Source organism: Embiotoca jacksoni, unplaced genomic scaffold (assembly GCF_022577435.1).
Source record: "Embiotoca jacksoni isolate LCO1_2020_lvr unplaced genomic scaffold, fEmbJac1.0.p SCAF_59, whole genome shotgun sequence".
NCBI classification, from domain to species: Eukaryota; Metazoa; Chordata; class Actinopteri; family Embiotocidae; genus Embiotoca; species Embiotoca jacksoni.
In genome coordinates, this window is record NW_027185413.1 from 420,939 (window position 1) to 434,036 (window position 13,098).

At 40.9% G+C, this 13,098-nt stretch overlaps 1 protein-coding gene across 3 annotated transcripts in view; it reads left to right on the top strand.

The window, feature by feature from the left end:
- The window catches only part of rnf31 (ring finger protein 31), a 43,057-nt gene extending 35,483 nt beyond the window's left edge, over window positions 1–7,574 (top strand). For all 3 annotated transcript variants that reach the window (XM_069173243.1, XM_069173244.1, XM_069173242.1), the window contains exons 23-24: window positions 798–963; window positions 1,627–7,574. In XM_069173243.1, the coding sequence (XP_069029344.1) occupies window positions 798–963; window positions 1,627–1,677 (217 nt within the window). In that variant the 3' untranslated portion in view covers window positions 1,678–7,574. The remainder of the gene's footprint in view (window positions 1–797; window positions 964–1,626) is intronic.
- Window positions 7,575–13,098: the final 5,524 nt, after the last annotated feature.

Genomic DNA, 13,098 nt, shown 5'->3' on the forward strand with positions numbered 1-13,098 from the left:
AGAATTAACTATTTAATCATATTTACCATGCAAAGACACAGATTTTGTTTAATTAATTTTTTTTTTTTTTTAGATGCTTTATGAAATTTATGTTACAATACAGTTGCAATAAGAACAAATGCAACAGAAAGGAACATATTAAGAACAATAGATTGTAACACTATACAAAAATATAAAAATATATAAATTGTATTTATATAAAACATCTTCAAACTCATGCAGGCAAATACAGTTTTTATTGCTTTTTGAGTAAATATATTGCAAGAACTCTGTTGAACGCAATAAATCTCTGCTTCGTACCTGTAAAGGTACATTTATGGATATGGGATTTTTCCATTATCATGATACGATTTATCAAATACACCAGAGTATTTCTCTGATCACTCAGGAGACCACACAAAACATTCTTCCAAAATACAGTGAATCTATATTTTCAGTAATGAAGGTACTCAAAGACACAGATGCAGCTCTCGCCAGGGAAGGCATGTCCACTTCCTGTTTTGCTCCTGTGTCATCTCCTTTGTAACACCTCTCAGCATGAGGGTCCCTGAAAGTCTGCTGACTTCAGTGTGAACTACAAGGCTACATAGAAATAATACATTAAAAGGTTATTGTACGCTGTAATTAAAGTAAATAAAAGTCCTGGTGAGTATTCTGTAAAATGTTTCCATAACAAATACAGTGGATGGTCAAACTATACAAAAGACCAGATTGTTCAGTTTTATCATCAGTACCAGCGGTACGCCACCGTGCTCTGCTGTATGAACATGCTGATGTGTTGGTGTGCTTGTATCCAGGAAGCACTACCGGGAGTACCTGGTGAGCCTGATCAACAGCCACTCCATCGACCCCGCCCCCCTCTACAGCTCCAACGAGCTGCTGCTGGCCTGCAGGAGGTACAAGGTGGACGACGGGCGCAGGGACGGAGAGGAATCCTTCTGCTACTACAGCAGACTGCTGCAGGTCAGTCTGTCTGCATACATCCGTTAGATTCACACGTGTTTTTAAAATAATAGCCACCTTTAGTCCAGATGTGAATATCTCTTCAGTTATTATAAGGAGCGGTGTGTCTCCTGTGAAGATGTCCATGTTGCCAAGAAGATGAATCCCAGTAACTGTGTTGTTTGAAGTGAATGTCTCAGGATGGATTGTCAGACATTCATGAAACTTAGTCACTTCGATGATCCCAGGTTTTAAAGCTAACTTGTCATTTTGTAGGATTTCCAAACATTATGAAGTTAAGAAGCAGCTTTTTGTGTGATTTCTCAGCACAATTATGAATGTTGATTCATAATTATAACGATATCCTCAGGAAGTGGAAGTCATGCTTTCACTTCCTCAACAGCCTCTGTGACCTGTGTGACTCAGCGGCTGCTGCAGCTCCAGCTGTTGGATGTGTTACTGAGTGGTCAGATTATAATAACTGACTTCCTGTTAGTTTTTTTCAGTATTATAATAGTTATTAAATTGTTATTATACTAACTTCTCTGTTGGTTTTTGGCCACCTGTCTTCTTTACCTCATACAGCATCTTTGCCTCTCGTTTTCCCACCAAACTCCCACTAAATGTTCTGTTTGTCTGATTCAGTCTATAATATCTTATTTTCATAATGTTATGTCTCTGCAGAAACTGATGGATGAAGTACCACTTGGTGACAAAGTGCCACGCAAGAAATAATAAGGGCCTCACTTCCTGTTTCCTGCAGGTGAGATCATGTGGACCTTTCAGCATACAGGGAATCTCAGTAAAAGACTCAAGATAACAACTGTGTCGTTTAGGTTTTAGATGAATAATTATGAGCATTTTGTTCCTGTAAAGGTGTCAACATTTGTATAGCACAAAAGGTTAATTAATGAAGGAATATCAAGTTATTGAATATTTGAGCTTTTGTTTTTACCTTTTTTCTCAAATGAACGACCAGTTTCTTATAATTTAACTCGTCAATGTGGGTTAGACAGTCTTTTCAAGAGAGCAGAAAATGATGAAAAACATTTAGCTCATTGAAAAATATTCTAAAAAGAAAACAAATCTACATAAGCTTAAATTAGCTTTTAAATTTACAATTTGTAAAAATGAAATCCTATCTTGTAATACCACGTTGTACGTTAGGGGGCAGTGTCCCCTCAGTTTGACTGAAATCAGTGACTCGGTAGATTCCATGACTGACAGAGTTGGTGAGGTTGATGTTGAGTCATGATGAGTGAGAGCAGGAATACAAGGACAGGTCACATGATCTGTGGTGTTGTTTCCACAGTTAGCTAACACATTAATACAGTCAGTACCCTTATAGTGTACTAACATGTTCCCACGCACAGCCGCAGTGAAAGGTCCACAGAAAGGTCCAGTAAAGGAGACAGACAGGGTTGGTAAAAACTTTATGGATTTATATACCTGATGGCCAGTACAAACATTGTACAGTCAGCTGCCTTTATAAGCTCTCCCTACATATCCACCGTTGGCATTAACAGCTGTTTACTCAGCAGTCAAGAAGAAAAGTTGTGAGTGTAGCATCAAACTTCCTTCCTGTACAGCCGTCTTTAGCGGTGAAAAACAATACGACTGTTGGCTTTTGTTTCACTTCTTCTGTACTCTACCGAGAGTTTCAGCTGTTATGTTTATTGTTCCATTGATTATTATCAGAAGTTAGAATAAGATACTTCCTCTTCCTCTCATGTTGGACTGAGGGCAGACCAGATGCTACAGTTACTCACGATCCCATCTTGTGGTACAAAGTGGTATTACAGGTGGGGATGGGTTGGGTTGGGTCAGGGCTAACTGGTTAGCATGCTAAACTCATCTTGGCAGATGTAAATTGTCTCTGACATGATGTCATCAATCCTATTTCTTCAAATTCTGTGAATAGTTTTAATTCATTTATTAAAATCTTACATGAACCCAGAAGACACAAACAGCTGCGTACAATATTCCATCTAACTCAGATGCCATTATTATGAAAAGTAAAGTGTTTGTGTTGAAACCAAATCATTTCTCTATTTCTTTTTAATACTTGTTACTCGTCTGTAATCCCGATCCTGTATGGACTGATCTAAACTGAACCTGTAGAGCAGGTTAGCCACTAATCTCCCTCCTAAATACAGCGACCCTATAAAATGCAGGCTTCAGGTCTGCATGATCATTACCTGCACCTTTACTGTATATTTGTCATTTGTGTGTTAATTGCATGTAAAATAAAATGCTGTAATTGTGCATGTTTACACTTGACATGAGTGTTGTATCAGTCAGCTGAGAAATACTGTCAGAATGTACTCATGATTTTTGTCTACTTGACATGATAAGACTTTAATATCCAACAGGAATTTGATCTTAATCAGCAAGTCTGAACAGCCAAAATCACATCAAATTCACATTTGTATGCGGTCCATGACTTGTATGACTTTGTAAAGTTCAGGTGTAAATCACACACAGGAGACATGCTAGTTTAGCAGAGGAGGCACTGATGGTCAGAACCAACTTGTGTTCCAGCTCGTTACCAGCTGGTCGGTCTGGACCACACACGTTTTTCTTCTTGTTAGTACAATTAAATGATGTGTGTGCAGGGAGTTTAACCCCCGATGGCTCATTTCACAATCATCCACTGGAGAGGAAAGTTTGGAGAATTGGCTTGCGAGCATGTTTTGTGACATCATAAATCATTTGGAAGCCGATCTTGAACCAATTCAACTTGCACAAGTATGATGTGAAAAGTTTACACAGAGAGAGTGGACTGTACAGTGAAGCCATCAACAGTTAAACTTCTGAAGTTAAACATGTTTCCATATAGATTCTGGATTCTTTTTTTTCTTTTCTTTTTTTTAAGATGTGATTTTAAGAAGTAGAATGAGATAATTAAACATTTTGTAAAAACCACATCAGATGAACATCATTGTTCCAAGCAGAGTGTTTTTGAATGAATCTGTCTGAGGGGATCCTGAAGCTCACAGGTAAAGAGCTCTTATTCACAAATTCAACAACCAAGTGTTGAACAGGAAGCTGTGAGCAAGAAACGGTACATGGAGAGGGTCGAAGGAGCAGGGAGTAGAGAGGGAGCAGGGAGTAGAGAGGGAGTAGAGAGTAGAGAGAGAGTAGAGAGAGAGTAGAGAGGGAGTAGGGAGTAGAGAGGGAGTAGAGAGTAGAGAGAGAGTAGAGAGAGAGTAGAGAGGGAGTAGGGAGTAGAGAGAGAGTAGAGAAGGAGTAGAGAGGGAGTAGAGAGGGAGTAGGGAGTAGAGAGAGAGTAGAGAGGGAGTAGAGAGGGAGCAGAGAGGGAGTAGAGAGTAGAGAGGGAGTAGGGAGTAGAGAGGGAGTAGGGAGTAGAGAGAGAGTAGAGAGGGAGTAGAGAGGGAGGAGGGAGTAGAGAGGGAGCAGAGAGGGAGCAGGGAGTAGATAGGGAGCAGAGAGTAGAGAGGGAGTAGAGAGGGAGTAGGGAGTAGAGAGGGAGCAGGGAGTAGAGAGGGAGTAGAGAGGGAGTAGAGAGTAGAGAGGGAGCAGGGAGTAGAGAGGGAGTAGAGAGGGAGTAGGGAGTAGAGAGGGAGCAGGGAGTAGAGAGGGAGTAGAGAGTAGAGAGGGAGTAGGGAGTAGAGAGGGAGTAGAGAGGGAGTAGAGAGGGAGTAGAGAGTAGAGAGGGAGTAGAGAGTAGAGAGAGAGTAGAGAGAGGGAGTAGAGAGGGAGCAGGGAGTAGATAGGGAGCAGAGAGTAGAGAGGGAGTAGAGAGTAGAGAGTGAGTAGAGAGGTAGTAGAGAGGGAGTAGAGAGTAGAGAGGGAGTAGAGAGGGATTAGAGAGGGAGCAGAGAGTAGAGAGGGAGTAGAGAGGGAGTAGAGAGGGAGCAGGGAGTAGAGAGGGATTAGAGAGGGAGCAGGGAGTAGAGAGGGAGTAGGGAGTAGAGAGGGAGTAGAGAATAGAGAGGGAGCAGAGAGTAGAGAGGGAGTAGAGCGGGAGTAGAGAGTAGAGAGAGAGTAGAGAGGGAGTAGAGAGGGAGCAGGGAGTAGATAGGGAGCAGAGAGTAGAGAGGGAGTAGAGAGTAGAGAGTGAGTAGAGAGGGAGTAGAGAGGGAGTAGAGAGTAGAGAGGGAGCAGAGAGGGATTAGAGAGGGAGCAGGGAGTAGAGAGGGAGTAGAGAGGGATTAGAGAGGGAGCAGAGAGTAGAGAGGGAGTAGAGAGTAGAGAGGGAGCAGAGAGGGATTAGAGAGGGAGCAGGGAGTAGATAGGGAGCAGAGAGTAGAGAGGGAGTAGAGAGTAGAGAGGGAGTAGAGAGGGAGTAGGGAGTAGAGAGAGAGTAGAGAGGGAGCAGAAAGGGAGTAGAGAGTAGAGAGAGGGAGTAGAGAGCAGAGAGGGAGTAGAGAGTAGAGAGGGAGCAGGGAGTAGAGAGGGAGTAGAGAGGGAGTAGGGAGCAGAGAGGGAGTAGAGAGTAGAGAGGGAGTAGAGAGTAGAGAGAGAGTAGAGAGAGGGAGTAGAGAGGGATTAGAGAGGGAGCAGGGAGTAGATAGGGAGCAGAGAGTAGAGAGGGAGTAGAGAGGGAGTAGGGAGTAGAGAGGGAGTAGAGAGGGAGCAGAGAGTAGAGAGGGAGTAGAGAGGGAGCAGAAAGGGAGTAGAGAGAGGGAGTAGAGAGGGAGTAGAGAGGGAGTAGGGAGTAGAGAGTAGAGAGAGAGTAGAGAGGGAGTAGAGAGTAGAGAGAGAGTAGAGAGAGGGAGTAGAGAGGGATTAGAGAGGGAGCAGGGAGTAGATAGGGAGCAGAGAGTAGAGAGGGAGTAGGGAGTAGAGAGGGAGTAGAGAGTAGAGAGGGAGCAGAGAGGGATTAGAGAGGGAGCAGGGAGTAGATAGGGAGCAGAGAGTAGAGAGGGAGTAGAGAGGGAGTAGGGAGTAGAGAGGGAGTAGAGAGGGAGCAGAGAGTAGAAAGGGAGTAGAGAGGGAGCAGAAAGGGAGTAGAGAGAGGGAGTAGAGAGGGAGTAGGGAGTAGATAGGGAGCAGAGAGTAGAGAGAGAGTAGAGAGTGAGTAGAGAGGGAGTAGAGAGGGAGTAGAGAGTAGAGAGGGAGCAGAGAGGGATTAGAGAGGGAGCAGGGAGTAGAGAGGGAGTAGAGAGGGATTAGAGAGGGAGCAGAGAGTAGAGAGGGAGCAGGGAGTAGAGAGGGAGTAGAGAGGGAGTAGGGAGTAGAGAGTAGAGAGAGAGTAGAGAGGGAGTAGAGAGTAGAGAGAGAGTAGAGAGAGGGAGTAGAGAGGGATTAGAGAGGGAGCAGGGAGTAGATAGGGAGCAGAGAGTAGAGAGGGAGTAGGGAGTAGAGAGGGAGTAGAGAGTAGAGAGGGAGCAGAGAGGGATTAGAGAGGGAGCAGGGAGTAGATAGGGAGCAGAGAGTAGAGAGGGAGTAGAGAGGGAGTAGGGAGTAGAGAGGGAGTAGAAAGGGAGTAGAGAGAGGGAGTAGGGAGTAGATAGGGAGCAGAGAGTAGAGAGGGAGTAGAGAGTAGAGAGTGAGTAGAGAGGGAGTAGAGAGTAGAGAGGGAGCAGAGAGGGAGCAGGGAGTAGAGAGGGAGTAGACAGGGAGTAGAGAGGGATTAGAGAGGGAGCAGGGAGTAGAGAGGGAGCAGAGAGGGATTAGAGAGGGAGCAGGGAGTAGATAGGGAGCAGAGAGTAGAGAGGGAGTAGAGAGTAGAGAGGGAGTAGAGAGGGAGTAGGGAGTAGAGAGAGAGTAGAGAGGGAGCAGAAAGGGAGTAGAGAGTAGAGAGAGGGAGTAGAGAGTAGAGAGGGAGCAGGGAGTAGAGAGGGAGCAGGGAGTAGAGGGAGTAGAGAGTAGAGAGGGAGTAGAGAGTAGAGAGAGAGTAGAGAGAGGGAGTAGAGAGGGATTAGAGAGGGAGCAGGGAGTAGATAGGGAGCAGAGAGTAGAGAGGGAGTAGAGAGGGAGTAGGGAGTAGAGAGGGAGTAGAGAGGGAGCAGAGAGTAGAGAGGGAGTAGAGAGGGAGCAGAAAGGGAGTAGAGAGAGGGAGTAGAGAGGGAGTAGAGAGAGAGTAGAGAGGGAGCAGAAAGGGAGTAGAGAGAGGGAGTAGGGAGTAGAGAATAGAGAGGGAGTAGAGAGCGAGTAGGGAGTAGAGAGAGAGTAGAGAGGGAGCAGAAAGGGAGTAGAGAGTAGAGAGAGGGAGTAGAGAGCAGAGAGGGAGTAGAGAGGAGCAGGAGCTAGAGGGGAGCAGGAGGTAGAGAGGAGCGGGAGGTAGAGGGGAGCAGGAGGTAGAGAGGAGCGGGAGGTAGATGGGAGCAGGAGGTAGAGAGGAGTCGATGTCTTCAGCCTCTATTTTGTTTGAACGGCGCCTCAAACAGCTCAGATCTGATCGATATGTAACGTCACCATGGAAGATCAGACTCTGAGGGAACAAACTGATTTTGTAAAAAAGTGCAACTGCTTTTTAATAAGCAGAAGTTTAAGTCTCAGTCAGAGTGAATGTTATGTTCTGTCCTAATAAATGTAAATAATGAGACTGGTGATGCTTCCTGTGGACTGTGACATCACACGTTTGAATCGAGTCATTGTTAAGGTCATGATTGGTGGAGGTTATTATTTGATTAACTGCAGCAATTAAAGCAGATAAAGTGTAATTTTGTTGTTCCTGAAGCATTTTCAATCCTATGGGTTTACGATATATAATATGTCCCCGTTGTTTGGACGCAGGGCCGTATATACGTGGTCAGGTGGGCTCTACACTGATGTGGGCTCCTGCTTGTGAGTACATTCGGGTTATATATCTATCAAGAGTCTTATAGGGAGGCTGTAGCTCAGTTGGTAGAGTTGTAGAGTGGGTTGTACACTAATCAGAAGGTTGGTGGTTCAATCCCAGCTCCTCCTGTCCACATGCCTAATTGTCCCTGAGCAAAACACTGAACCCTAAAATTGCTCCTGATGTTATACCATCAGTGTGTTGTAAGTCACTTTGGATAAAAGCATCAGCTAAATGTAATGTAGTGTTATATGCAACTGAGATTCTGTATTGATTACAGTCTTTTTGAGAGGTGGATTCAGTTTCATGGTTAATATGGAACTTTTATATTTTTCTCTGATATTTTTTTTTAACATATTAGTCAGAATGCAAAATATGATTCACACCACCACATTCAAAATACCCGTTGACTGCACTAGAAATGTTGCCATTAAACCAAATAAAGACCAGTTACAGCAACATCAACGGTTTGCAGAACACCTTTTCTTTTTTTTCCCCTTCTCTAATTAAATATCTGCTGTCACAGTGACCGTAACCTTTGACTTTTGTTGACCCCACCATCATCAAAGTCAACGTCAAAGTTCGTTCCTCCAGTAATCGCTGGTGTGAAGGGAAAAAAAACTGACACCACCTACTTTTTTATATAGAACATTGGGGATAATATTCAACATGCTATCTGGATCTTTTAGAAAGCTTTTGATCCGGTTAATTTAATACAGTTGAATAAAAAAAAAGTCCAGACCCTCCTCTGTTAGAGAGCAGATATATCCTCCTTTTTTACATTGACCTATTTTTCAAAAAAAAAATTAAGAAATGATCCGTATATTAAAACATAATCGGCTTTCCTCTCAAAACCCAAAGATTGGCCCATTTTTAGTTTTTTCATTTTAAACCATGAATTAAAAAAAGTGAGAAAAATGGCCTGTTTTCCATTTTTCTTGTGTCCGTCAATATTACAAATCAATTACAACCAAATGGTAAATAAAAGTCTGCACACGTTCAGGCAGTTCTATTTCCTGTTTGAAACCAAATATGAAACTTGCTTTTCCCGTGTAATATATTTTACATTCCTTCTGATCCAAATGGACCACTGGTGTGTTGGTCCAGTCCAGTTACAACATGCTGGCCATTAATGGAAAGACTGATACTAGAAGATACTATGGAAAATAAAAGTCATGTGACACTTTCTTTACATGATGCATTTGGTGCTCATTATTTATTTTAAAAAACAGATTTTTGACAGCATCCTGCTGCTGATTGTGACGGGTGAAGCTGTAGCTGCACATATGGTTATTGTTCCAACTTCAGCTGCTGCCGGTGTTGAATCGATGCTGCTATAAGATGAAGCATGTGGTAGATAGTTTATGTTACCAGGTCACCATGGAAGTTTCGGAGTACATTTGCATTGAGAAAGAAAGCAGCTTGCAAGCAAGCTCTCGTCACTGATCACTGCAGAGACTCGATCTGTGATTGTGAAAGAGGACTTGGGATGAGAGAGCGTTCACTGCAGCTGGAACCAGGGCTGCGCTTTGATTGTTGTGGCTGCGAGACTTTGTTTCGTGTTTCGTGGTCATGTGTGTACACAGATGGTTGGGCTGGTTGAGTTTTGTATTGAAACTATGATATCTGTCCATATCCACAGAACCATCGATTGAACAATAAAGTCCAAACGTTATATTCAGCCACAGCATCACCCGTCACAGCCAGGCAGAGCAGCTGCAGCTGTGCTCACAACCAACAGCTGGATACTGTCAGAGATTAGGCCGTTAGACAGATTGTTTGGATCATTTAAAGTATGAGGTACTTTTCCACAGTCATTGTCCTGCCTGCAGTAAGATGGAGATGACATGTTCCCAGTTGGGAGAAGCAGGCAGCTGTACAGGCTTGGAAGCTATGCAATGTTTGAGGTCAGCCACAAAATGTGCAGCCCTGTTTCCAACATATCAAATGCTGAAAGAGACATTTTACTGTTTTATGAAAAATATATACTTATTTTGAATTTGATGCCAGCAACAGGGCAACAAAAGACTGGGAAAGTTATGTAACGCAAAAAAAAACACCTGGTGGAACATCTCAACTAATTCAGTTCAACAGGTCAGTAACATGATCGGGTATAAAAGATGATTCCAGAGAGGCGGCGTCTCTCAGCAGTGAAGATGGGGAGAGGTTCACCACGCTGTGAAAGACTGTGTTGGAAAATAATACGACAATATAAGAATAATGTAAAATTGCACAGCTGATCAAACCAGAGAAGAGAGAAAGAGCAAAATCTGTTATTTCATCAAAAAAAATGTGTCTTAACATTGTACATTCATTAAGACACGTTGGTGGCTGTGTTGTTAGTTATCGGATATCGGATTTAAATCTCATCAAAAATAATTGATTACGTTGTTGCCTATTTACAGCATATTTAGCATCAAATTAGTGCACTAATTTCAAATATTCAATAGCTATTGTAATTGTCTGAGCATTTCCCTCCCTGAAGCCTTATCGCACTTTTGATTTAATTCATTTCAGTTATATTTTTATTGCACCAAATCACAACACAAGTTGTTTCAAGGCACTTAACATAGTAAAGTATTAATATCAGACAGCAGAAACTCACAGTATTACCGACCCAACAATTCCCACCAGTGACCGTTGAACAGCGTGACATCAGATCCCTGTCAGGTCTGATTTATGTTTCAGCGCTTGGAGTTCTGATGCATTCAGAAGCTAATATTTGTTCTTTGTTGTAAATCCTGTCTTTTTGAAGTCTGTTCAAAGCTGCAGGAATAATATAACATGAGGTAGAAATGACCGATTGTGGCTTCGTTACAACCATCTATGTTGGGAGTCGTTCATGTGCACTCAGCCCATCCTGATGAGTGGGGCAGCTTTAAGCTATGTACATTTTATTCCTTCATTTTCTCATGCAGAGAGACAAAGTAGAAAACTGAGTAGTAACAGAGAGAGCTCAGGGCAGTGTGGATTCATTCTTGCTGCAATGAAGCTTATTGCATCCAGAAATCAACCAGCGAGTAATGATTCGTTCATTAATTACTTACTTAACTGAATTTGTAATCAATCATCATTTTGTGAAGTGTGAAGATTTGCCAATTTGATAGTTTTATAAGTAAACTCTTTTGTCAAAAAGCAGGGCGTAGAGAGAGGGAGCAGGGCCCATAACCATTTCAATAGGATTTTTTTTTTTTCACAATTTCTGACATTTTGACATTTTGTTCACTAATCAGAAAGTTGATGATGAATATGGTTATTGGTTGCAGGCTTACAGTGATTCCTTGATGGAATAATACTTCCTTGTCCATTCATTCTTCTGTCTTTTAGATTAAAAAGCAATTTAAAGGTCCCATATTGTAACTTGTTAATTGCTTTAGTTGTAGTCCTGACACTCTCAGTGGAGCTCTGCTGGGAACAAGCTGTTTCTGGTGGGTGTTCCTAAAGCTCATTTATACTAATGAGCATCTCCTCTGATTGGCTGACTATTTTCTGAGTGACGCCTGACCAGGCCAATCACAAGTGAAGGACTGTGGCTCCCTAGACTTGCTGGCAAACACAACTTTATCGCCAGAGAAGTAATGGTCACGCTATCAGACTCATTTGAGCCGGATTCAGACCGCAATCCAGAGACGGCAGACAACAACCGACCACCTCATCAACCGCAAATGAATGTGACAGCAGAGTAAATAATGTTTTTATCAACTTCCATCATGGGTGTAACCACGGCCTTTTTGGGGGGGTCATGTCCCCCCAATACTGAGAAAATACCAAACTGTCCCCCCAATACAGAGTAGGAAATATGTTAAACATATTCTTCTTTTATGACCACCGTCAACGCTTCTGTCTCTTGTTATTTGCTGTTTATTTTCAATTTATTCCCCGTTGTGAAGGAAAACCTAATAGTGTGCCCCCTCCACCCCCCCCCACCCCCACCCCTCCTATATATATATTTTAGACGACATGCTATAGTTTGACTTTTTTTTATATATTTTGGACGACGTGCTATAGTTTGACTTTTTAATATATTTTAGACGACGTGCTATAGTTTGACTTTTTTTTTTATATATTTTAGACGACATGCTATAGTTTGACTTTTTTTATATATTTTAGACGACATGCTATAGTTTGACTTTTTTTATATATTTTAGACGACGTGCTATAGTTTGACTTTTTTTTTTATATATTTTAGACGACGTGCTATAGTTTGACTTTTTTTATATATTTTAGACGACATGCTATAGTTTGACTTTTTTTATATATTTTAGACGACATGCTATAGTTTGACTTTTTTTATATATTTTAGACGACATGCTATAGTATGACTTTTTTTTATATATTTTAGACGACGTGCTATAGTTTGACTTTTTTATATATTTTAGACGACGTGCTATAGTTTGACTTTTTTTTATATATTTTAGACGACGTGCTATAGTTTGACTTTTTTTATATATTTTAGACGACATGCTATAGTTTGACTTTTTTTTTAAATATATTTTAGACGACGTGCTGTAGTATGACTTTTTTTATATATATTTTAGACGACGTGCTATAGTTTGACTTTTTTATATATTTTAGACGACATGCTATAGTATGACTTTTTTTATATATATTTTAGACGACGTGCTATAGTTTGACTTTTTTTATATATTTTAGACGACATGCTATAGTTTGACTTTTTTATATATTTTAGACGACATGCTATAGTTTGACTTTTTAATATATTTTAGACGACATGCTATAGTTTGACTTTTTTATATATTTTAGACAACATGCTATAGTTTGACTTTTTTTTATATATTTTAGACGACATGCTATAGTTTGACCTTTTTTTAAAATATATTTTAGACGACGTGCTGTAGTATGACTTTTTTATATATATTTTAGACGACGTGCTATAGTTTGACTTTTTTATATATTTTAGACAACATGCTATAGTTTGACTTTTTTATATATTTTGGATGACATGCTATAGTTTGACTTTTTTTTAAATATATTTTAGACGACGTGCTATAATATGACTTTTTTTTATATATTTTAGACGACATGCTATAGTGTGACTTTTTTTTAAATATATTTTAGACGACATGCTATAGTATGACTTTTTTATATAGATTTTGGACGACATGCTATAGTTTGACTTTTTTTATATATATTTTGGACGACATGTTATAGTATGACTTTTTTATATATTTTAGACGACATGCTATAGTTTGACTTTTTTTATATATTTTAGACGACGTGCTATAGTTTGACTTTTTTATATATTTTAGACGACGTGCTATAGTTTGACTTTTTTATATATATTTTAGACGACATGCTATAGTTTGACTTTTTTTATATATTTTAGACGACATGCTATAGTTTGACTTTTTTTATATATATTTTGGACGACATGCTATAGTTTG